Raw genomic sequence first — 26,772 nt, 5'->3', positions numbered from 1 at the left:
ACTAACATCCAGTAAATTTGTACCACGTTTCTTTGACCACTAGAGGGAGGGGAAGATCCAGAGATTATTTTCGCATAAACATCATAGTTAAACTTAATATAGGCCTATAGCTTTGCAATTTATTTATTTATTTAGATTATAACAATGAATCTGTGTTCTCGATTATGCTATTTTTATTACTTTGATATCAATAACCAAACACACAGAGTCTGATTTCATAACCAAACACATTTTATTAATGCAAATTATTGAAAACCATACATAAAATACACAACAAACACCACAAATCTGCATGTGTTTTACAATATGCATTACAATTTAGAGCGATAAAGATATCTGCATTTATGCTCGAAACGCTATAGCGTTCACAATGGGACTTTTTTCATCCGGTTGTTCTAGCGAAACCAAACAGTACGGTACAGAATGAAGCCAATACATCCACTGAGCTTTAAAAAAGGGCTGAAAAATTCTGATATGAAATGAATTGATAGATCTGTATATTTACAAGGCTTGCAGTATCTTTAATTTTTTTGGAATACTTAAACTAAATGTTTGAAGCTGTATGTCTCAAGTATGGAATACCGTGTCACACCAACATAAACGCTAGCATGCACACACACACACCTTCTCTCCTGCAATTTCTCCTCTACAGTTGAAAATACCCCCATCCCTTGACAGCACCGTTGCCATAGCTACCCAATGTCAGATCACATTACTCCAACTGCTGCATTGCCATGGTATCAGGTTTACTGTCTTGGTTGCTAGGGTGCTGGCCATTCCAGGAGCTGCCGTTTCCAAGTGTCGGTGAGTTGGTGTAGTCATGGAGACTGTCATCATGGAGACCGTTGACAGGGTCGTACTGTTCGTTCTCGAGGCGTGTGATCAAACGCTCGTCCACGTCACCCAACTCCCCTCCCATTAGAGAGGGCTCCCCTACCAACATCACATCCTACAGCCAGAGAGAGAGAGAGAGAGAGAGAGAGAGAGAGAGAGAGAGAGAGAGAGAGAGAGACAGTTGGCGTAAACAGAGACGCGGGGGGTCGAGTGAGAGAGAGAATGGCGGGGGAGTAGAAAGAGAGAGAACGACAGAAGCAGAATAATTTATGGCTGTTATTTTCCAAAATCTGAACTTGTAATATAGCTAATGCAAGCATACAGTAGAGAATGTGCAAAATTAAATAAAAAAAGATGTGCATAATAAGCAGAGCTGGGTAGTAAATGATTACATGTTATCTGGATTACGTAATCAGATTCCAAAAATTAAGTACTTGTAATTAGATTAAATTACATTTTAAAATACTCGTAATCAGACTACAGTTACGTTTTTATTTATTAGGCTACATGATTATTCACACAATAGCAATAAATTATTCATAATTGACTGATTCTCTCTAATTCCTCTTTTAAATGTTTCTTTCTAAAGTAGCCTACCGCTTAAATATAGTCTTTCAAGTTTTGTGGACATTCACACAAAGGCTACTCATTAATCGGGTGGCTACACAGCATTTGACCTCTGGATTTACAAAAATAATTTCAGTTTCAACATTAAATCGACTACAAATGAACACATTAATTTTTATTTGCATTATCACTCAGAGGGTTATTTAATAATGTATCGCTTTGTCTTTGGAAGGCTTTTGTCTTTCAAACACATTAAAGTGCACAAATTCACATTATTTCTAATTTACATAATGCATTTTTGTCATCTCAACTTCTTTCACCTAGTATATTTAATTGAAGTACCCTGATTTTTTAAAATAAATATTAAATAATGAAGTATCACATTTGCATGTTCACGGTTCTCTGACATTGGTTAATGCTTCCATGACATGCAGGTAAACAAATAAAATAATACATTTTTTAGGAAGTGTTTTATTTTGATTTCTGTTATTTTAAAATGATTTATTTTAATTCAAAATTTTTATGATTTAATTAATGATTAGCTTTTCATTAAACTAACAAACCCCCTGCAGTACTTTTATGAACCCCAGTTTGGGAAACCTTATGTAATGCAATGTTTAATGCACTTTATGTTGTTAATTGCCACGAATGGAATATATATATATATATATATTTTTTTATAATTATTTTTTTTTTCTTATTTTGTATGTACACTTTTGTATTTTTATATCAATATGGTACAAGATTATCCTATTTAAATCCATGTGAAAAACAAGTTAGATCAAAAGTAATCTAAAAGCAATCAAAAAGTAATCTGAGTCTATCACCTGAAATGTGTAGTGTAATGGATTACGTTACTAACTACAATTTTTGTCATATAATTTGGAATCAGTAACGGATTACAATTTGTAAGTAATCTACCCAGCTCTGATAATAAGGAATATGTTTACATAAATAGAAAAATGTGGCATACCCACAAGCTTTGTTAAATACGCAGTCATACACACACATGCACACAAACTCAGACACTAGCTCTTTAGACTTTAATTAGATTTGTTTCAGATAAAGAACACCTAAATAACAACATATGTGCTAATTATGCAAATTTGCATTGCTAAGTAGCTCGTTAAGACAGCACATGCTGCGTGATAACTGTCTGCACATGTCACTCACCTACCTAAGCTCCGCCTCCAGCCACCCGCCACCCCTCGTTTCCCCGGCGACACGTTTAGGCTGGGGACCAGAGACGGACAATACTAATTATCATCAAATCAATTACGGCTAATTAGTCTTAATTACAAACAAATTAATCAGAGTAGACAAATGACTCCATATTAAAAAAATTACTCTAACATTACAAATTACAATCACACTGGAAACTGATTGTTACTTATTATAAACAATAAAACAATGTAATTCAGGTATTGATTTTATAATACATTGCATAGAAATATTACAGTATGAAACAAATAAGATGGGTTAATTTACTAAGCTGCTCTCTCCGTCTTTCCCTCTCTATACTGCTTTATGTTATTTCTTTACACACTCACCCACATACACATATATGTACAGACATCCAGACATTTTCCATATATCAATTTTAGTATATCTCTCCTATATGATCTTTTCAGTGTGGACCACTGCTTCCCTGCAAGTGTGTATGTGACTGCATCTACAGTATGTTCGGAATGGCATACTATGTACTGAAAACTGTGCGGTATGTATTTCATTTTACATTTTGCTTGTCTACAATTGTCATGTAATTTCTTCATTTTTAATTCAGTGAATGCTGTTCAGTTATCAAAGAGTTGCAACTAATATTACTTTATATATAGCACTGGAAATGGAGGTTGGTCCAATTTTTGAGGCATTTAAAAATTATTGGAATTCTGAGAAAAAGTCAGAATTGAGAGGAATAAAGTTGTAATTGTGAGATAAAAGTCACAATTACCTTTTTGTAAGTAATTATTTTGTTGTTCTTTGTTTATTTATTTATTTAATTATATTATATATTTTTTTTCTTTCAGTGTATGCTGCTTTAATTTATTGGAGGTGTGTTTAACAATGATAATACCTGTTTGTTACTTGAAGAGGTTTAATAAAGATTTTAAAAATTTGAACACATTGCATTGTGGGACATAGTATTCGACAACAGCAAGCACTGTTGCACATTTTAATTTTATGTATACAGAAAATTAGCATACTGCCCACAATATACATACTATATACTTCAGCAATACTAACAGTAGTACGGTAGTATATCTCCATTCCGAATATAGCTTTAGGGTAAACATATGTGTCTATGTGATGTACCTGTGATGGTAGGCTGAAGTTATTGGCTGGGCTGCGCTTCTTGCTGTTTCCTGTGCTGCTATTGGATGCGCTACCAGCTGAGTTCCTCCTCCTCCGTCTCTTTGTTGCTGGTTTGGCTGGCTCTGCTGTCAATCAAAACATAAAAGCAGCATAATGCAAACTGAATCAGCATTGCATTCCATGTTTTAAAATGAGTGAAAACAGAGTAAACATGTTGAAAAAGGGTGAATAGATGGATTAATAGATGAGTGCAAGCACACAGCATACTGTATCTTTTAAAACACTAATAAATACTGCAAATGAAACCAACAAAAGAGTGGTATAGGTCTAAATAACAGTATTCTGATTATATTTTTTAGCAGGTATAGCGAAGAACAGAACCAATCTGATTTGCATTTCCTGAGGGAAATGCTATTGCTTGCACGGCAACAAAAGAGTAGTGTTCGTTTTATATATAAGGCTTCAGTTTTGAGTAAATGAAATGGCTTTGCCGTTGTCATGACACTGAGTATGTGCCTCATTTTTAGCCAGCTGCACACAGGAATTTTCACATAGGCTGAATTAGGAATAGCATACTAGCAGTATGCTATTTTAAATTGAGCCGTAGTGCAGTGTTTTGCACATAGCTTTATGGTTAAATATATGCAGGAACTGCAAGATCCGTCACAATTCAGTATGCAAAGAGATGCAAAAAAGAAGACAAATCACAATACAGCATGCAAATACTACATCATAGCAGTTGGTTACATTTTGAATGCAGAACATTCTAGCAATATGATATTTTTATTTGATTTGATTCTGTAAATTTTATTATTATTATTGAATATGTAGAGTTGTAAAAAATGAAAGCGCATAGAAGAGCATACATACATTTTTTGGAATTAGAGGGAAATATTTCTGTCTTGAAACTGGGCGGGGGTCCAACTGAAATGAAAGGAATTAATAACAGTCAAAAGACAGAAACAACATTAAGAACATTTCAGTAAATAATAATGAGGATGCAAAACAGTAAAGAGAATGAGAAAAAGAGAGGAACAATGAAAGAGAGTTGCCTGAGAAGAACAATACGATTGTTGTTCAGTCAAAACGAAGGAATTATTGTCACAGAACGGCAGGAGGTAGTTATTTTTTTAAAAGAGCAGTAATATAGCACATAAATAACAACACAAGGTCAAAGCCTCAATTAATTACTGCAGATCACAAAACCCTTAACAGCATGTGCTCAGTACTTTGAAATGTTAATAAGGAATATGAAATATGTTTACTGTAAATTTAATGACATTGTGTAGCTCTTAAAAAGAGAACAACAGAAAGAAATTAAACGCTGGGGGGAAAGAGTAGCTAAACAATGCTGGTGTTTTTATATTAATCTTTCACAACAGACTGTATTTAAGAGAGAAAGAAAGCTAAGAGGAGACATGAAACGAGAACTAATGAAGAACATAGAAGCTAGAGCTATAATTAACTCAAACTGAAACCATAAACAACTGTTTGTTTGTTTGTTTGTTTGGTACATAATAAGAAGAAGAATTATAATTAAAATGACAAAAACACTCAACAAAACTAAAACTTGAGCTAAAATTACAATGAAAATTCTAAATATTAATAAAAAATAATAGTGTCTCTGTGATAAAATAACTTGTGTGTGGACCTGGTATTTACTACATTATGGCGACCAAATGTCCTCACAAGGATATCAGTATTTTTTATCTTGTGGGGACATTTTTGGTCCCCATGAGGAAAACAGCTTAAAAATCATACAGAGTGCAAAACTGCATTTTCAGATTTCTGTGAGGGGTACAGTAAGGGCATAGAGTATACAGTTTGTACAGTAAAACCATTATGCCTATGTGAAGTCTCCAAAAAACATGGACACCCAACTTGTGTGTGTGTGTGTGTGTGTGTGACCTGGTGGTGTTGTCATCCTCTGCCACTGGTGAAAGAGGCAGGTCTTCAGGCAGTCTCTGGGACTCAGTCCATATGTCTTATGCCTAGACATGAGCTCCTGCATCGGCTCTAGAATCACACACAACTGCACACAAATAAAAGAATCTTTTCACTCAGTTGTTTAGCACATTAAAAATCATACCATCCGTACAGAGTGGTTGTATTTGTATGCGTGTATACGTGATTGTAACATACTCTGAGGTAGTTCAGTGTGAGGTTGGTAAGTCCCACTCGACTGATGTTTTTGGACAGTTGTTCCAGAGCTCCAGGGTCTTGTGCCTGACAAAGACACACACACACACACACACACGGACACACAAGTCCATTTATTCTCTCTCTTATTTTGTGCTCCATCCAGATAGAGCTCTAATTCATTACATGATATGTTTCCATAGCAACATCCTGGCAGCTTAGCTAAAAGGTTTGGATGCTTTCACCTTGATTGATAAAAAAGGGCTGAAATGCATTTTGTTGTACCATAACCAACTACCTGTGAATGCATCTGAAAATACCAATATGCCAAACAAATCCATGGTGAACATAACCCACATAACTGGGGAAATCGTATTATTTAGAAAACAGCAAATTAGGTTTTGATTATTTTTTAATTAAAATCATGTAAAGCTTAAATTAGTATTGTAAATCTTACATATGTAAAATGTTAATCCACAGTGTAGGCTAAAAAAAAAAAATATTTACTCCGAAGCAGCAGTACATTACTGCACTCATATAAGCAGTGCATGGCTCATGTGAAGAGAAACTGACTTGTGTGAGAATAATATTCAACACACACACAGTGTCAGAAAAAGTAAGGACTGTGTTTTACTTAACCATTACTGAGTGTGTGAGTCACATGAAAATTGACTAAGGCTAAGGGAAGGGAACCTAATTTACACACAAAGTATTTGACATTTTTAGCAAAGAATTTGACAGACACTTTTAACCAATGCAACTTACATTGCACTAAAGACACAAAATGAATCATTAACATACACCCCGGCAATCAATTCCATGACTTTGGTATTGCTAGCAAATAATTAATTTTTTAATCCAACTTAGAGTAAAACTACCATTAAATACGACTTTTGCCTCAATTATCTCCTAATTTGCTGCTTATTAACAGTTAGTGAGGTAGCTGTTAAGTTTAGGTATTGAGTAGGATAATTAGGGTTGTAGAATATGGTCATGCAGAATATAATAATATATTTTCATATATTATAATATACAATGAAAACTGCCCACATTTTTGAAACGTAGTGCCCTACCAGAAGTTTGGGGTCAGGGAGATTGTCTTTCTTTCTTTTTTTCCTTTCTTGTAATAATATTTCAGAATATAACTGTGTTTTTGATCAAATAAATATAGCCTTGGTGAGCATAAGATACTTCTTTGAAAAAATATACAAAGATCTTACCAACCCCAAACCTTTGAATGGTAGTATATGTGACAGCATGGACTAAGCAAAGATAAATATAAACTTAAACAATAGAATGCTACATTTTAATGCAAGTTTAATTCGTATAAAGATTCAGAGTGGTGTCCAGTTTATCATCTAAAAATTGTTAAATTTTTAGTCCAATTTGGTGGAAAAAAATGTCTTTTTTGGACTGTTGGCAGTCCATTTAAAACTTAAATGTAATTATTTAGGGTTTTTTTGTTGTTGTTGTTTTTTTTTTTTTCATTTTAATAATGAATATATAACTTTTAAAACTGTTGCTGATATTACTTCTGCTTTATTTGCTGCAATGGAAATCAATGGTCAAATCTAGTACATTGCATTATGGGATACAGTATTCAAAACAGTGTGTTCTGTATACGTAGCAAATTCTGGTCAATGTAGAAGGTCTTCCAGGTTGCATATCATTTTGTGTGAGAAATATTAAGGAGGATTTTCTTGATTCACATGAAAAGTGACTCACATTTACAGCCAAGACACTGCGAGGAATGAGTTCACTGTAGTGTGTGATAGTGAAGTGCCATGTTTTGATTCTCATAAGGTCATCAAAGGTGAAAACAAGAATAAGACGACCTTCTGTACACACCTGTGAAAAAAGAAAGACAATTAGTTCTTCAATTTGTTCGTCATTCAGTTTTATAAAACTTTCCGAATAAAATAAGACAGACATCACACAAAGAAAATTAATTATCTTGTATCTTCTGAAATCATAACACTGACTTGACCAGTGCACAACATGTGAGAGAATTATTTCTAACTAATTTTTATTTTTCATTAATTTAAAACAAATTCAATTATATGGTTCTCCCATTAAAGCAGTATTTTCAGCACAAGCAGGATTCTGTGTGGAACTCTGAACCCCAACATTCTGTTGCCGGGGGAACGGAGGGTAGCTGCAAGGTTGGCATAGCAACGGGAGGGATGTAATCCCAGCAGACTCGCTCTGATCAATGCCTCCAGTACACACACACACACACACACACACACACACACACACACTTGGGAACTGTATCTGTATAACTTAGCTACAACATACAGTCTTCTGAATCAATATTTAATTCACAAATGTTCATTTACTAAAAAGCAAAGTTGGACAAAACTCTCTCTCTCTCTCTAATTGACAACTGAACGATTCTGCATCGTAATGGCGTACTATATGAATATCGCATAGGACATTCAGAAAATCACACATTATGTTGGTCATGTGATACAAATGATATAAGCAAGAGCATTCTCTGAACAGTATTGTAATATACTTGCTCAAAAACAAGTAGAGTTTTCATCAAGATCATCCTACAGTTTTAGCGCATAAAGCTATAGGATAGAAAAAAGAGAAGTGGTTTTGTGGATGAGCGAGGGAGAGAGGGAGGGTGAGAGAGAGAGAGAGAGAGAGAGAGAGAGTAAGGAAGAAGCCGAGAAAGAGCAGGAGGGAGAGGGAGAGAGTGGGGGTTATATTTTCCTTTTTTGTTTTGTGCAGTTCCAGCCCAGAATTCACAATGAGGAATACATTAGTGCTCAAAATGAGGAAGCAAAGACTCACTGAGCCAGACTCGTGCGTGTGTGTGCAGTACCTTAGTGAACGTAGGTTTGCCGTGTTGTGTTGTCATAGTACAGTGATGAGAGTCGACAGTAATAGTTGAGTTGTTGAACGACTCCTTTGTTTGTTTCAGCTCAAAAAACAACTCATAGACTCCTCCTTCGAACAGAGAACTGAAGTAACGAGGGATCAGGGTGCGCCCGATGGCTGGGGAAGAAGCAAGGAGAGTGAGAGAAACATACGTGGAGAGGGAAATTTCATATTGAGGACATCAGTTGCGGTCGATGATTACCAAACGCAAGGAAAAGAATGGTATAGACTCCATGCGGAGGTGTTTATTTATTAATGGCCATATGATGAAAGAGACTCAAAGTTGGGCAACACACTGGCCGAACACCTTAACTGGCAACCGTAAATGTGTGTGTGTGTGTGTGTTTGTGTGTGTGTCTCTGTGTGTGGTCCCCTAAGAGTTGGAAACAAACAGGCTACTGAATGCCGCAGGCATTAAGTCCAGCAGGCTGTGCGTGCGCACAGAACTGTTAGTGCTCTGGAGCTGTCAATCACTGCAGTAGAGGTGTGTGAAGTCTGCAGGCCCATATTTATTTGAACACCCCAGACCTGTCAATCAAATCTCACCACATACACAGTGAATAAGGAATGAATGAGAATGAGTGAAATCCAGCCCAAATGTGTCCCTGTCTAACTCTAAACAGACTGAAATGAATCTAAATTCAAACTCTAACTTATAAAAAGAAAAAGAGTGCAAATTTTATTATAACATTATGATTTTATTTGTGATTTTAAAAATATTTTACACATTTTTAGTGTAAAACAATGTTTTGCACATATTACGCTAACAGATCTTATTCTCATTTAATTTGTTGCTAATAAGTAATCATGGTGGAATGAAAATCCACCGCACAAAATCCACCAAAAAACAAACTCAAAGATGTAAGTGTCACGCAACGCTGGTCCCGAAGGAGCAAGGAGTTCTTCGTAATACATTATCTTTTAATAAAACTATCAACAAGCAATCCAAGAAATGACCACAGAAGACATATAGACATAACAGCGGATTAATGAATGTAATGCATTTCAAAATGTAAAGTAAAAAACACTTTCTTTACACACTGAATGTGAATGTACAAATCTGAATCATTAAAGGTATTTTTATAAAGATATGAATTGAGAATTTTCATGACATTTTATAGCCAGAACTAACCTTGCATGTCATAAAAAGATTAAAAATTGCTAATATTTAAAACGACTTACAGACCTTGACACACAGTCATGAGATTCAGCAGAATTCCTTAATGATATAATATTTTTTTGGGCAATATTATTTAAAAAATTAATAAGCAATACAGCTGTTTTGTTCAAATATTTCCCCCCAAAAAATAACATGAAAAGATTACGCTAAAGAATAGAATCCTTTTGTTCTTAATTATGATGTTTGGACAGTTGAAACAATTTAAGTCAGAAATGAAAACATTAGTCATTGTATGTATGAATTGGATTTTTAATGTATTTTTCAATGAAATAAAATAAAAAAGTGTGTCACGTCACAGACCCAAACAAATGTTAAATATATGGGGGGACCAATAGAAAAAGTTGAAGAATCTAAACCATTACACCCCACCTTTCGAACATCTATGAATACATGGTGGCTATGGCTCTGCACACACTTACTGTACGTCTTTGGTCCCTCCTCCAGGCAGAATGAGAGAGTCAGTGTGGCATCTTCTTCAAAGAACTCAGTGCAGAATGCATCCCACCACAGAATATCACAGTCCTGTGGGATCACACATTAACACGCATTTAACACTGAGTGAGACAGAGGAGAGCTACAGAAGTACTTGGCCTCTGAATGACCCAAAATGGCCATAATTAGGCCTGGCACAGTGATTATCATTTCAAAGCTTTCTGTTTATTATAAACACACACCCATGTTGACTCGCCCCATTAAGGGCAGCAATTTACACTACAAATCCAGCCAACTACCGCTGGCCTGCTATTGAGATTCACTTGATTGTACTGGACATTATTATACCATCTCATACACCACAATACACAAAATTTTGACAGCTCTTGCACTTCAGTCTCTTTGCGTTATAAACGTGTAAGAGAGTTATTAGATTGTGAGAAAGGGGTGTTTCTATAGGTCATCATTCCATACTTCAGTCTCTCTTAGCAGTATCTGTCAAATTATTATGACTCCAGATGTGCTGAACAGCATTTTATACCTCTGCTGATACCTTTTATTTTCCTCCATTTATTCACATTGCTTTTTCTGAGTGTAGGCAATATTTTAAAAGTACTATATATTGTGGATTATTTTTGCACACCCACTGACGGCATCAGGAAAAGCAAATATTAACACAGCTTGCACTGCAGTTTAAATTGGGACCTATTGAGGGAGAAGATAATTTGACTTATTCAAATTATGTTTCATCTATGTTAAAACGTGTGTAACATGTCTGGTAATAAAGATCTGGTCATGGCTTTGGCAACCTTCATGTGCGCTTTAGCCTGTGATGATTTGGATTTTTCATTTTGTGTGCAACAAAAATAATGTTCGATTGTAATGGTGTAATAATAATGTAACGTATAAGTAGTCAATATAATTTTAATGAATAAAAAAAAACTTGCACATCAAATCATGATATAAAAATATAAAAATTGATAAAAATTCTGATCTTCAAACTGCTATTCTGCTATCCTGTCATAGATGTGCATTGCTGTTCACTTTCTTATTTCCATCATAATCAACCATTTATATTTTGTATATGAAGTATATTTTGAAAAGGCTCAATTATTCTCTAAAACGCTACGGAAATGTCAGAATGATGTGATATTATGCACATAAATATAGCCTAAAATAAATTCATAATACGATGTTAATTGCTTCTTTGGAAAAGTGCAAATTATCATTTCCAATTTTAACACTTTTTATCATAAAGTAATTATTTAAAGATTTTTTTTCTTTATAAACAGCTTAATTGACAGAAAAGTTCTCCTTATAGATTACATTATGACTCTATTGATCCATAATCTCTTATCTAAAATTAATGTTTGCTTCATAGGCAGGCTATTTAAGAACGTACAACGGATCAAATATTAAATGCAAAGTCCTGATCATCTAGCTATTGTTTTATTTTTGGTAATCACCCACCTCAGGCCGGGACTGGAGCCGTTTGTTGAGCTCGTGCATCCGGTACTCCGGCTGCACCGGGTAGGGCGCGTGTCTCCGGTAAAACGGACCGAACGGAGAAGAGTAGAAGGGGTCGCGCGGCGCGCCGGTCATGGTTTCTGTTACCGACAGCGCGCGAGGAGCGCACTCACACGCAGCACGTGGAGCACGACGATCGTAAACATACACACACACGCGCGCGCTCCCGGACACAAGGAGAGATGCGACTGTCAAATCACACGCGCGCTCTGCTGTGAGAGGAGAGGAGAGGAGAGGAGAGAGGAGAGGAGAGGAGAGGGGGAGGGAGGACTTCACGAGGGGAAGGGGGAGAGACGAGGGAGGGGTGGAGGAAAGGAGAGAGGCTCCTGTAAATTGGTGGGTCTTTCCTTACAGTACAGTCTGACAAGTTGGCCAATTAGAGCAAAATTCAATGGAATGCAATCACTGTTTGCTTTTTTATATTTCGGATAAAATCCCCAAATACATGTCTTCAATAACTACTGCAGTGTGTGCTACTGTGGCATAAGATAGTTTGCTATTGTGCAAATGAATTGCATACAGCATTGTACATATTCAATGCAGAGCTGCAACTACAGTGTGTGTGTGTGTGTGTGTGTTTCTCTACTTGTATTTTTCCATCTCTCTTTCTTTATGACTCACACAAGAGACTTGCTCTCCCACACACACACACACACACACACACTCATTCTCTCTCTATTTCTCCCTCTGTCTCTTACTCTCTCCCATTGATTGGAGACATGTACACATTTTTATTCTTTTTAAAGAAAATGTAATCTTTCTATACATTTCCCACTCATTTTTATGCTTAAAATCTCTTTTGTGTGATGAAAGACAGATAGGACAGACAGACAGAGAGAGAGAGAGAGAGAGCGCGCGAGTCCATATGGATTCTATTACTCACTTGTTTTAAGGGGAAAGCAGGGCCCCAAAAGTTCACCTCCTTTACTTCACTTTCTTTTTTCCTCTTAGTCTTTCTTTCTCATGGCCAAAATCAAAACACTCCCTATTTTTTACAAACACACACGCACCCATATACACAGAACCTGTGCTTCATTTTGTGCATGTGTGCATTGATAGTTCATGTGGCTTCACAATGCAAACTGTATAGATATAGCCTACTAGTAAAGAGGATCAGAGATGCGAACACACACACACACACACACACACACACACACCCTCCCCCCTCGGGTCAGTTAATAAGAGTGGTTGCTGGGCTCTTTGTGTGTGTTGTGTCTCATGGGGAAAGGCGAGGGGGGAGAGGGGGGTCTAAAGGAATGGAATTTACCCACTCCACTGCTGTATAAATGAAGAGAGAGAAAGAGAAAGTAGGATAACGAGAGAGCTCTCTATCCATGTCTTTGTGTTTATCAATTTTCCTCCCGGTCTCTATGGTGACTTGATCAAAGATGACCACAAGATGTCACTCTCTGATATCCTTTTAGTTAATAGAAAATGGCAAGAGGATTGAGAAAAGTTGGGAAGGCCAAGGACCGTTTCTTGAACAGGAGAGCACACAGATTTATTTTATTGTATTGCATTTCCTTTAATTTTAATTCATTTAATTTAATTTTAAACAAAATATAAATTAACAGAAATATTTAGGATTTATAAATAAACGAACAAACAAACTGAAATATGATGTAAAAGGAATACAAATTGTAGGTCACTTAATTTTTATTTATGCATTAGATAATTAATTATGTTTTTTTTAAGTTTAGTTTAGTTGCACAATATAAAACATATACGATAAAAAGCAAAGAACTATGATCCATATACAGTGCAGGGAGAGGCAGAAAACCCATAAGAGCTTATTCAAAGCCTCAACCTAAACAAAATATAACATACACAAATGTATAAATGCAAATTACTGCATGAAATTAATAAGCGCATATTGGGTCCCACTTTATATTAGGTGGCCTTAACTACTATGTACTTACATTTAAATGAATCACTTGGTACAATGCACTTATTGTGTACATACATGCTTTTACATTGTACTTATATTTTTTAAAAATACCTATATGTAATTACATCTGTAATTAATTTCGATAAGTACATTTATAATTACTCGTTTAACCCACCCTTAAACCTACCCATACCACCAAACCTGTCCCTAACCTTACCCATATCCCACCTCAATAGCAGCAATAGTGTTTTGTAATACAGTGTGAACACAATAAGTAGGCCTACATTGTACTTAGTTTTTGATGTAAGTACATAGTAGTTAAGGCCACCTAATATAAAGAGTGACCGCATATTGTAACGTCCACCAGAAACAAACACTATAAGGAACATGAAATACATAAACAACAACAAGAAATGAGGAAACAAGATTTTATGAATCAGCAATAAAATGCCTTTTAAACATAATATTAATAAAGAATATTAATAAAGAACTTTTTTCCCTAGATGGGATAAGTCATTCAATAATTTGATACCCTAAATCTTATCGAGTACATTTAGTATTCTAATATCAGGCTAGACAACATGGTTTTAATATCAAGATTTTTGAACTCAAACAGGATTTGAATTGTGGAGTTCATGCTGCTTGTATTCAACAAAAGGACATATGAAATGAAAAGAAATTCTGAAATTCATTTCAATTTTCTATTCAGCGTTTCACTCAAATTTATTCTGATAATATAATGTGTACTAAAAAGTGTTGAAGAACAAAGCATCAAACACAAATGTTTCAAATGAAATGTGAGGGCCCCATCAAGAAAAAAAGTGAAAGAGATACATAATGTAGGCAAATTTAAGTAAACCTAAAGTCCAGTGAGATGAAGATTATAATGAATGTCAAAGGATGTTGCTCATCATTTAGAATAAACATCACCCTCTCTGACCCTGCACAAGCAATTCCATTAAGTAGCATGTAAGAGTGTGTTTTCTTGTGCAATCTTGCTGCATGCCTATCCCCATACACACACATATGCATCTACTGTATGGATAATCAAAGAGAGAGGAAGATGGAGACAGAGTGAGTCAGAAAGAGAGAGAGATCCACATGGATTTTATTGTTGAATCCTTTGATTAAATATTAATGCAACCTCAGATTCTCTCAAAATAATCCACAGACACAACAATATATAGGTGGGAATACACACACACACACACAAATGCAAGATTTCGTAAAGAAACTCATACTCATCACAAATCCAAATGTTTCTCAACATCTTACTGTAGATACAGAGAAGACACTCCACATACTGAAAACATGTTCACACACACCTGATGAAACTTACCAATTTGCAAAACTAACGGAATGTATAGTTGATATCAAAAACTGGATGACTAGCAATTTTTTACTGCTAAATTCTGAAAAAACAGGTGTTAATTACTGGACCAAAACCTTTTGCATGTAATAACCTAGATCACTGTCTAATACTTGATGGCTGCTCTGTAAATTCTTCGTCATCAGTTAGGAACCTAGGCGTACTTTTTGATAGCAATCTTTCCTTTGAAAAACATGTTTCTAGCATTTGTATAACTGCATTTTCCATCTTAAAAATATATCTAAATTACGACCTATGCTCTCAATGTCAAATGCAGAAACATTAATTCATGCGTTCATGACCTCGAGGCTAGATTATTGTAATGCTGTATTGGGTGGTTGCTCTGCACGTTTAATAAACAAAGTCCAGCTGGTTCAAAATGCAGCAGCTAGAGTTCTTACTAGAACCAGGAAGTATGACCACATTAGCCCGGTTCTGTCAACACTGCACTGGCTCACTATTAAACATCGTATACATTTTAAGATCTTGCTAATTACCTATAAGGCCCTGAATGGTTTGGCACCTCAGTATTTGAGTGAGCTCTTATCGCATTATAGTCCTTCACATCCGCTATGATCTCAAAACTCTGGCTATTTGATAATAGCTAGAATATCAAAATCAACTGCGCGCCCAAACTCTGGAACAATCTACCTAACACTTTTCGGGAAGCAGACACACTCTGTCAGTTTAAATCTAGATTAAAGACCCATCTCTTTAACCTGGCTTACACATAATACACTATCGCATTTCTATAATTCAAATCCGTTAAAGGATTGTTAGGCTGCATTAATTAGGTCAAGCGGAACCAGGAACACTTCCCAAAACACCTGATGTATTTGTTACATTGTTAGAAGAATGGCATCTATGCTAATATTAGTCTGTTTCTTTCTTATTCCGAGGTCACTGTAGCCACCCAGATCCAGACTGTATCCAGACCAGGTGGTCACTGCAGCCACCCGGATCCAGACTGTATCCAGATCAGATGGTGGATCAGCACCTAGAGATGACCTCTAAAGCCAGGACACCTAGATGAGCCCCAGAGACTGATCCCCAGTGAAGACCCTGTCTCCTAGACGCCATCGGGACAAGACCACATGAACCAGATGAGTCCTTTGCACAAGATTCTGCTTTAGCCTAAATTTAAACTGCTGATTTTGTCTGGCCAGAGGAGAATGACACTATTTCGACACACTATTTGCCCGTTTAAATACTGTAAATCTGATATAAAGCCACCCAGCTTTATATCAAGCCGATGTAAAGCTGCTTTGACACAATTTGCATTGTTAAAAGCGCTATACAAATAATAGCGACTTGACTTGACACACAAAAATCATATTTTTTGGGGGGGCTGTCAAACTATATTTAAGCATATGTACGTATATACACACATATAGATACACAAGCATATATACAGTATACATATATATATATATATATATATATAGTGCCCTCCAAAAGTATTGGAACAGTAAGGCCAATTCCTTTATTTTTGCTGTAGACTGAAAACATTTGGGTTTGACATCAGAAGATGAATATGAGATGAGAGATTAACATTTCAGCTTTTATTTACAGGTATTTTCATCTGGATCTGATACACAACTTAGAAGATAGCACCTTTTATTTGAACCCACCCATTTTTCATGTTACCAAAAGTATTGGAACAGATAGAATTAACATAGATTAAAGTGAAAAAGACTTAATATTTAGTTGCAAATCCTTTGCTTTCAATAACTGCATCAAGCCTGTGACCCGTTGACATCACCAAACTTCTGCATTCTTCTTTTGTGATGCTTTTCCAGGCTTTCAGCGCAGCCTCTTTCAGTTTTGGGGGGTTACTCCCTTCAGTCTCTTCTTTAGCAGGTAAAATGCATACTCTACAGGATTTAAGTATGGAACTTGACTTGGCCAGTCTAAAACCTTCCACTTCTTGCCCCTGATGAACTCCTTTGTTGTTTTGGCACTATGTTTTGGGTCATTATCTTGCTGCATGATGAAGGATCTCACAATCTGTTTGTTTGCATCTTTCTGTAAATTGTCAGACAAAATATTTCTGTAGACTTCTGAGTTAATTTAGCTGCTGCCATCATGTTACATCATTAATGAATATTAATGAGCCTGTCCCAGAAGAAGCGATGAAAGCCAAAGCCATTACATTACTTGTGTAATGTGTACTATAATGTACACCTGTGTACACTGTGTTTCAGATGAGCTTGTATGTTTGGGATCATGAGCAGATCCTTTCTTTCTTCAAACTTTAGCCTTTCCATCACTTTGGTCCATAAAATCAGTCCATAAAACCTTGTCCCAGAATTTTTCTCTCATCTCATATTCATCTTTTGATGTCAAACCCAAATGTGTTCAGTCTACAGCAAAAATAAAGGTATTGGCCTTACTGTTCCAATACTTTTGGAGGGCACTGTATATACACACACACACACACACGCACACACAAACAAACACACACACACACACAAAATGCTGAAAGTAGCCTAAATGAAAATACGTTTTTTTCTCTATTTAAAAACTGAAAATGTGCATTTTTCATTTGCAAGACTCTTGATAGGTTCGGGATGGTTGTCAGTCAACTTCATCTCAAAATATAGTCTGATTTATATATAAATATAAAATATTATATAATAAAATATCCAAAAAAAAAAGCATTTCTAATTAATGTTATTTTTAGGTGGATTCAACACAGTGTGACGCCCATTGTACTTACAGTATAACAATTTAACAACTTACATTACAAGTATAGATACAGAAGAATTATCATCAAGATTTATTGACCATCAAGATTCTAAAAAGCAAAAGTCTGTGATTTAAATGTGTATTTAAAGGTATATTTAACAGTGGTGAAGGAAGAATGGCAGCACACATTCATCTACTCAGGAATAACACAAACAGAACTTCAGCTTTGCTTGCTGTATGCTCCTACCATTCACTATTCTTTAGATGTCACATTGCCATAGCAACCGCAACTCAGTGACCTCGTTCTTTCAGCTCTGAAATTATGGGCTGCCCAGCCTGATAACAGGCAAAGAAAAAACAGAGATAGAGAGAAAGAATATTTTTTTCCCTAGTTTCTCTTACTGTTGCTGCAATACAATGACATACTATAATTTCTGAAATTATGAAGTAATCATTTCATTACAAATCAACCTAAAAATTCATGAATGAATTTGTGACAGAGATAATTAATACAAAGGCAAGCAGTGCATTAGAATTTAACTATTCAATGTCTCATGCAAAATGTACAGCAGCAAATAACTTTAATAAATGGACCCCAAAACCAGTCTTAAGTCGCTATTTGTAGCAATAGCCAAAAATACATTGTATGGGTCAAAATTATCAATTTTTCTTTTATGCCAAAAATCATTAGGATATTAAGTAAAGATCATGATCCATGAAGATATTTAGTAAATATCTTACCGTAAATATATCAAAACTTCATTTTTGATTAGTAACATGCATTGCTAAGGACTTCATTTGGACAGCTTTAAAGGCGATTTTCTCAGTATTTAGATTTTTTTTGAATGAATAATAAATAAATGAACTCATATATGAAGAACGGCTTATGTAAAAAGCAGAATGGGAGGCCACATAACTTCCTTTACTGACCTTTGACTAAAATGCAGGGGAAATGTATGAGATTTTAAATTTATTATTGACCTTCTGAATCAAAGAATATTTCAAAATATAATTAAAATAATGACACTTGTTTATTACTCCGCTTAGGTCATCATAACTATTGATTCCTATAACATGTTTTTCATGTCATGCCTGATAACAGATACAATGATGAATTCAAGCATCATAATGCACAGTAAGTACAGTAAATCTTTCATTCGTAATTCTTTAAAATAAGCTGTTGTATTCTCACCGTCCAATATTTGCAGATACCAATGTTGAGTGTCTTCAAAATTTATTTCACAACAAATTAATGGTGTCTTAGAGAAACACAGAGGATGACGATGATTAAAATGAACCAAAAATAAAACAAAATATTAGCTAACAATGAAACCCTGAAACAACAAAACTCTCTCTGCTGCATAAATAATTATAATTAATTAAATAATTAATTAATAAATACAACTGACACACCAAAATTATGTGATTTAAGGCCAGAAGAAATACATCCGCTGTTATATGCAGATAGGAGGATCAAAACAGACTGATCAATGGGTTCAGCTCAGGCTTGTGGTAAATGTTTTCTTGGCACTCAGTCGACCCCTTAACCATCTAGAGCATCATTTGAATACTGTTTCTGATTGTGTGCAGCCATTTATGGCCAGAGTCTGCTTGCTTTCAGATGCACACATCCAGCAGATCCACAAGCAAACATCATCTGACATTCACTCCAGTGCACAGTGTCTTCAGATCTTAATCTAGTAGGACTGAATGAGGTAGAATGGGAGGTTTTGTGCAGGCCTATACAGAAGGTGCACAGCAACAAACAAAATCTGCTCATGATTGTTGCGAAAGGGTTCTTAGTTGTTGCATCATGTGGAATCTCATTATATTAATAATCCTTGAAAAAGCTCACTGGTGCACTTGTGTAACATTTTTATATTGTATCGTAATGCACTATATTCATTAGTTTATTTACCTTTACAGGAATGCAAATGTAAAACTGATGTTGTTCTGAATTCTGTGGAACGCAGGATATTTTTTAGAATTTTGCCCATACAATGACAGTGGATAAATGTGAAATTAATATTACAACCCGTCAAGCTCCTAAAACAACATTAACAATCTATTAAAGGCCACTCGGTATCTCTGTATTCTGTCCAATCTGATGTGTCAAGACATTGACTTCAATGACATCTAATGTCATAACCTTAATATATGGCATATTGAATTTTACACAAATGAAAACAAGACTGTGAGGGATAGACTAGTGTTTACAGTGGAATGCACTATTCAAAGGTACAACTCACAACTTTCACAACTGCTTTATGGAGTTTTTGTCTACTGACATTTCATCAGCTAAACAATCGCTATGCACCGGTAATTAAACTACAGTACAATCCATTGAACTCACTGTAATTCTATCTCTCACAGCCTTGTTTTCATTCCTGTCAAATATTAAATATCTGCTTACTTTTGAATCAGTTTGTCTTTAAGTTTCCACTTTATTTTTTGTTATAAATTAATAATAAATAAATTAATAAATAAATTCATTTTATTTGCAAAACCGTTACTAGTTTTGAATTTATGCTCATACCTTATACAAATGTTAATTTACACAATTTAAAATGCTAATTTGTATTAATATATGCAGAATTGATCATTAACGTAAATTAATACGTGCTATAAAAGGTATAATTGTTACTTCATGATACCTAATACATTCATTCATAATAAATTGTTAAATATTACTGAACCTTTAACTGTCACCATATTGTTTTAAAAAAAATCTATAATAAATTATATATATACTATATATACTATAATAAAATGTTAAATGATATTTTGTACTGCAAAAGGTAACTGCGTTTACCCTTGACTCTTGTTCTGGTGCGTCTCTGATTTGTGACACCAAATATGAATATGCATATTCATATGCAACATTTGAGAGTTAAAGTAGAGGGGGTTTTCACTGAATAACGAGTCTTTTCTAGACATAGCTATCATATTGTTTTAAGTAATGAGCAATTCACATTCAGTACTTTCATTTAGATTTTATACTTTTTATGCATACATTTTTTGACATTTGTGGTACTTTTGTCATTTTTGAAGCTTATAATCCCTAGATCACCATTCGCTTTTAATAGAAAAGAACGACATGAACATTTTGTTAAATCTTGAATTTTTTTGTGCTCCGTAAAATAAAGTCATATGGGTTTGAAACAACATGAAAGTGTGTCAATGATAGAATTTCCCATTTTTGGACACCGATTAGGACATCTTGACTTTCCAGGCAGCAAACAGCACTTCTCAACACTCATCTGGATGTTTAGTATAGATTTACAGAGAAAGTACCCTAAATTCAAAGACCACAATAAATTGTTTCCTGTAATTGCATTCTCAAGTGACATGATACATTATGCAAGCTAACAAGGCGGCAGCATCTCTGTAAATCTCATTTGTGTCAAAGTTTCTCCCTAGACAACATTTGTGATGTGGTTTTGTCTCAATCCTAATTATTAGATAGGAGAGAATGTGAGAAGTTTTGAAAATTATAAAATTTCTAAATTATAAAAAGTTTTTACTTTCTATGGTTGCCACGTAAAATGTTTATTTCATAATTTCTGCGAAATAAACTAATTATGAGTTTAATGGGTAATTTTTTTTTAACATCAAGTACATCTCTTTCGTAATAGTCAAGGAACCCATTATCCTTTTACCATTTCATCTAAATTACACAAAATTAAACACTCATGTAATGAACCATTTATTCTTGTACTTTGTCACAATAAAAGCCAGTTTATAAAGAGAAAAAAGGCAATACTTTAGTACCTCTAAATAAGTACCTGATCCTCACAAAACAAAAAAAAGAGACCAAAAAAAAAACTGCACTGCTTAGTAAAATAACTTTTTAAATGCTGACTCACTATTCTAGTCTGATCATAACATAATTACTTTTTTGACTGTGTGGACCCAAAGGAGAACCTGTAATTAAATGAATCATTAGCGCCCCCCTAAGGTGAGAAGCAGACTGTGAATGTAACAAGGATATTTGACTGGGAGGAAAAAAAAGAAGCTAAATGAATCATTGCTATTTTTGCCGTCACACTTACAAAACACAATCTTTGACATTTTTATGCAATTATCCTATTTTTAATAACTACAACTTACAGTATTTGGATGTTTACATGTAAACAAAAAGGCAATTGGATAAAAAAGCATCACTAATGCAGAGACAGTAGTGGATTATTGGCTTGGTTTAAAGGAATTTGATTACCATGCATCATATTAATCATAACATCGGTGTAGCCTCTGTTTTTCCATCAGCAGTAACCAGCTGCATCAAAGTACCTGAAGGAGGTCTATTCTCTCCCGTTGTCCACTTGTAGAACAGCCTAGAATGTAGAAAACACATCATGGTTTTGTTCACACACCCACACGGATATATCAACCTATACAGCCATCTAAAACACATACTATATAGATGTTCCCAAACACGCATACTTACTCTGTTATGTACTCGAGTGGTGTCCAGGAACTGACATCACCATCTGGCATGAACTTTCTATTCATGGGTGTATCTAAAGTCACTCTAAAAGTAGTAATTATTAGTTGTCATTAAAACAAAAAGATTTGCATGAATGGAAATCAGCTATTATATCGTCATTCCTTACGGAAGTATTGCTATTGAAGCAGATCCTGGAGGGAGACCACTGTTTGGCCCACTCAAACTCTGACACAGCTGATGTACCGCTGCCTTTGCCATACCATAACCAATGCATCCTACAGTGACAATGAGAGAGAACATATAGATTTATGTCTATATACATATACATTTTTTTTTAAATAAATGCTGTTCTTTTAAACTTTGTATTCATCAAAGAATCAAAGAAAAAAGTATCACGCTCCAAAAAAAACAATATTAAGCAGCACAACAGTTTCAACACTCAGCATATATATATATATATATATATATATATATATATATATACATACAGTGCCCTCCAAAAGTATTGGAACAGTAAGGCCAATTCCTTTATTTTTGCTGTAGACTGTAAACATTTGGGTTTGACATTAAAAGATGAATATGAGATGAGAGATTAACATTTCAGCTTTTATTTACAAGTATTTTCATCTGGATCTGATACACAACTTAGAAGATAGCACCTTTTATTTGAACCCACCCATTTTTCATGTTACCAAAAGTATTGGAACATGTGACTGACAGATGTGTTTTGTTGCCCTGGTGTGTCCTATTAATTGATTATTCAAACAATAAATAGCACTGAATGTATGCGCTCAGTTTCAGATCCGTGCAGACTGCATTTATAGTTAGACGTGTAACCAACATGAAAACCAGAGAGTTTTCAAAAACTCTCCAACAAACGAGCAATTGTGAAGCTGAGAGAAGATGAAAAATCAATCAAACCATTGCACAAACACTGGCAATAGCAAGTTCAACCATTTGGAATCTCCTGAGGAAGAAAGAAACCACTGGTGTACTAAGTAACACACCTCAAACGGGTAGATCAAGGAAAACATCTGCAGTTGATGACAGAAACATCGTGACAGCTGTAAAGAAAGACCCTAAAACAACTGTTAGTGACATCAGCAACAACCTCCAGAGGGCAGGAGTGAAGGTATCACAATCTACTGTTCGCAGAAGACTTCATGAACAAAAGTACAGAGGCTACACCAGAAGATGCAAACCACTCATTAGCAAGAAGAATAGGAGACGAGCCTCAAAAATTCTGGGACAAGGTTTTATGGACTGATTTTATGGACCAAAGTGATGGAAAGGCTAAAGTTTGGAGAAAGAAAGGATCTGCTCATGATCCCAAACATACAAGCTCATCTGAAACACAGTGTACACAGGTGTACATTATAGTACACATTACACAAGTAATGTAATGGCTTTGGCTTTCATCATTTCTTCTGGGACAGGCTCATTAATATTCATTAATGATGTAACATGATGGCAGCAGCAAAATTAACTCAGAAGTCTACAGAAATATTTTGTCTGACAATTTACAGAACGATGCAACCAAACAGATTGTGAGATCCTTCATCATGCAGCAAGATAATGACCCAAAACACACAAGAAGTGAAGAAGAAGTGGAAGGTTTTAGACTGGCCAAGTCAAGTTCCATACTTAAATCCTGTAGAGTATGCATTTTACCTGCTAAAGAAGAGACTGAAGGGAGTAACCCCCCAAAACTGAAAGAGGCTGCGCTGAAAGCCTGGAAAAGCATCACAAAAGAAGAATGCAAAAGTTTGGTGATGTCAACGGGTCACAGGCTTGATGCAGTTATTGAAAGCAAAGGATTTGCAACTAAATATTAAGTCTTTTTCACTTTAATCTATGTTAATTCTATCTGTTCCAATACTTTTGGTAACATGAAAAATGGGTGGGTTCAAACAAAAGGTGCTATCTTCTAAGTTGTGTAACAGATCCAGATGAAAATACCTGTAAATAAAAGCTGAAATGTTAATCTCTCATCTCATATTCATCTTTTGATGTCAAACCCAAATGTTTACAGTCTACAGCAAAAATAAAGAATTGGCCTTACTGTTCCAATACTTTTGGAGGGCACTGTGTGTGTGTGTGTAATATATATATATATTTTAGGGCTGTCAGTTGATTAAAATTCTTTATCTAATTAATTACATGATGTGTTGATTAATTTAATTAATCACAAATTAAATTTGTCAGTCAAATTACCCACAAAAGATCATTTAGAGCCATTATTGTGTTAAATGAGAAAGTATCAAGTAGACATTACAAATAGTAGCTTTAGAAAGAAATATTTTATTTCATTCAAAATAAAAATTTTAAATAAACGTTTCGGCTACAACAGCCTAACATCTCAGTATTTTTGTTCATACAAGTCATTGGTAACCAAAACAGATTAAATACCAACAGTCTTCAAAATAAATTATTTTATGTTGTGCAAAAGTCATACAGGTTTGAAAGAAATGAGGGTAATTGATTACAGAATTTAAATTTTGGGTCAACTATACCTTTAATGTTTTTTTTAATGTAATGATATGCTAAATAAGAAACTAAAACTACCAGCCGGTGGCGGTAAATGACTTTATGAGTCAGGCTATTGAATCATTGGCTCCCAACGAGCCCTATATAGTTTTGTATTAAAGATGCTGTAAATGTCAAGCAGTAAGTATAAGGTATACATACCTGCTGTTGGACCCAGTGCTGCTTTAGCCCCTGCCAGTGTGAGCAGCCCCCCCTCTCTCAGGTGTTTGGTTGCTAGGTGACTGCAAATCGTGGAGGTCCACACACTCTGCTTCCACATAAGATCGGCATTCTTATACAGAGCTGAGGCACAGAGAATACATTTATACAAAGTAGAAACTAATATAATAACATAGTTGAAAATATTCACTTTAAGAACAGAATTAGACTTTAGAGTGCCCCCTTGTGACAATACAGTCACAAACAGCTTACATTTCAGAACTCAATGACAATAAAAATGTAACTTGCATTGCTAGAATGTGAATGCATTTGCAGAGTATAATTCATGCCTTTGCCCTGAAAATGTGACAAAGTCGAGATTTAGCATGTCATAGATCAGTGGGTCCCAAAGAACATGACTTCAAATTATTTAATAAATGTAAACATTATTATTATTATTAATAATCATTAATTATTAATATAATTTTTTTTAACAATATCATTAAGAGATTTAAACAGGCTAATTTAATTAAAATGTTAAAAAATATACACAATCACTATTCAACTTTGATTTATTTGATTTTACTGAATAACAACATACAGTTTTTGAAACTTCTGGAAGCACAAAGTGAATTTTGATTAATTTGTTAATTTACATATATGGAGATTCGACACTCAGTTTCTGTTATATATAATAATGTGTTTGTGTGAGTATACAGTATTTTATATATTATATAAAGCGCCTTCAAATATTGTGTTTGACAGTGGGAGGCCTTTGAGTCCAAAAAGTGGTGCACCACTGCCATGGATAATGTGTGGCTTCTGTGGGTGTATTTATTAAGCATGTACTAACTTTTAGCCTTGGCACTGCCGCCTGCCCAACCTCCAGCCACACACAAGATGGCATCAACCTTATCTTCACCTAACAGCTCACCGACATCAGCTGTCACCTAAATAAAACAGAAAGACAGAGATGTAACATGCTTGAAGACAACACATGCAATTAACAATCAAAGCCAGACCAATAACTCAGACAATATTCATGAATATTAGCATTAGCCAATAATTATTCCTAGTTTAAGAAAATTAAATTGACAATTAAATTGGCACAAAAAAAGGGTAGTAGCACCTACCTGGCTGGATTGCTCAGTGAAAGATTCAGTCATCTTCACTGTAACATTGGCACTGGCTTCTTCATTGGCACTGAGATCTATAGAGGCAACCCACTGTAAATTACACAACACAACTGAAATTAAATTATACACCTCATTGACATATGACAGGCCACAAGAAAAGTATATTTAAGGATAAATGCATGACAACGAGACAACTGTGACAAACAAATTAATAATTAACAAAACCCATGGAGCATGTCTGATGATGCACTAGAGAGCAATTTATTTTCAATTACGTGGGTTGAGACAACTTACCCAGTTTTTAGCTCTGAAGTACTGCACACATGCAGATCCTAGAGCCCCTTTTCCTCCGTAAACAAGCACTTTATGGGCTTCTGTAGCTGCCATGCTATTTCTTTCTTCAGATGCACACGAGACCTTGTTATGCAAAGAAATCAGCACATGCGCCTCCTACTGGTAAAGAGGAGAGGAGCATCAGAATTTTACTAGTGTTGGTTTTTCAAACCTTTTACCGTGTTTGTATGAATCTACCAATCTTTTTTTTTACTATTAATTTTTTTTATCAGTTTATTGTCTAAAAATATGTACTAAAGTAATACCAGTAAATTTGCATTTTGTACAACGCAACAGATGTTATAATCTTTCTGAGCAGCAGGCGGCACTGGAGTTTTGGGCAAA

General features: G+C 35.0%; 2 protein-coding genes across 4 annotated transcripts; both read right to left on the bottom strand.

Annotated features, from left to right (window-relative positions):
- Positions 1-211: 211 nt before the first annotated feature.
- Positions 212-12,091, bottom strand: LOC306873633 (LIM domain-binding protein 2-like). 3 transcript variants are annotated; one of them, XM_079423059.1, is made up of 10 exons: positions 11,825-12,091; positions 10,342-10,444; positions 8,687-8,859; positions 7,579-7,701; positions 5,857-5,940; positions 5,623-5,746; positions 4,585-4,638; positions 3,715-3,839; positions 2,575-2,634; positions 212-949 (listed from the first exon to the last, which is right to left on the bottom strand). In XM_079423059.1, exons 1-9 carry the CDS (start codon positions 11,954-11,956, stop codon positions 2,575-2,577), a joined length of 978 nt encoding a protein of 325 aa, XP_079279185.1. In that variant the 5' UTR covers positions 11,957-12,091; the 3' UTR covers positions 212-949. The 3 variants fall into 3 exon arrangements, with proteins under 3 accessions (XP_079279185.1, XP_079279183.1, XP_079279184.1); XM_079423058.1 differs by having other exon boundaries at positions 218-949; positions 2,579-2,634; XM_079423057.1 differs by lacking the exon at positions 2,575-2,634 and having other exon boundaries at positions 217-949.
- An 8,714-nt stretch (positions 12,092-20,805) lies between these two features.
- LOC306873465 (dihydropteridine reductase-like) lies at positions 20,806-26,529 on the bottom strand. The gene is made up of 7 exons (XM_079422782.1): positions 26,389-26,529; positions 26,092-26,184; positions 25,812-25,908; positions 24,962-25,102; positions 22,440-22,548; positions 22,274-22,357; positions 20,806-22,160 (listed from the first exon to the last, which is right to left on the bottom strand). Exons 1-7 carry the CDS (start codon positions 26,479-26,481, stop codon positions 22,058-22,060), a joined length of 720 nt encoding a protein of 239 aa, XP_079278908.1. The 5' UTR covers positions 26,482-26,529; the 3' UTR covers positions 20,806-22,057.
- Positions 26,530-26,772: the final 243 nt, after the last annotated feature.

Source organism: Barbus barbus (assembly GCF_936440315.1).
Source record: "Barbus barbus genome assembly, chromosome: 8".
Classification (NCBI taxonomy): domain Eukaryota; kingdom Metazoa; phylum Chordata; class Actinopteri; order Cypriniformes; family Cyprinidae; genus Barbus; species Barbus barbus.
The sequence above is the reverse complement of the archived record's forward strand: the minus strand, read 5'-3'. Positions and strand labels throughout refer to the sequence as shown.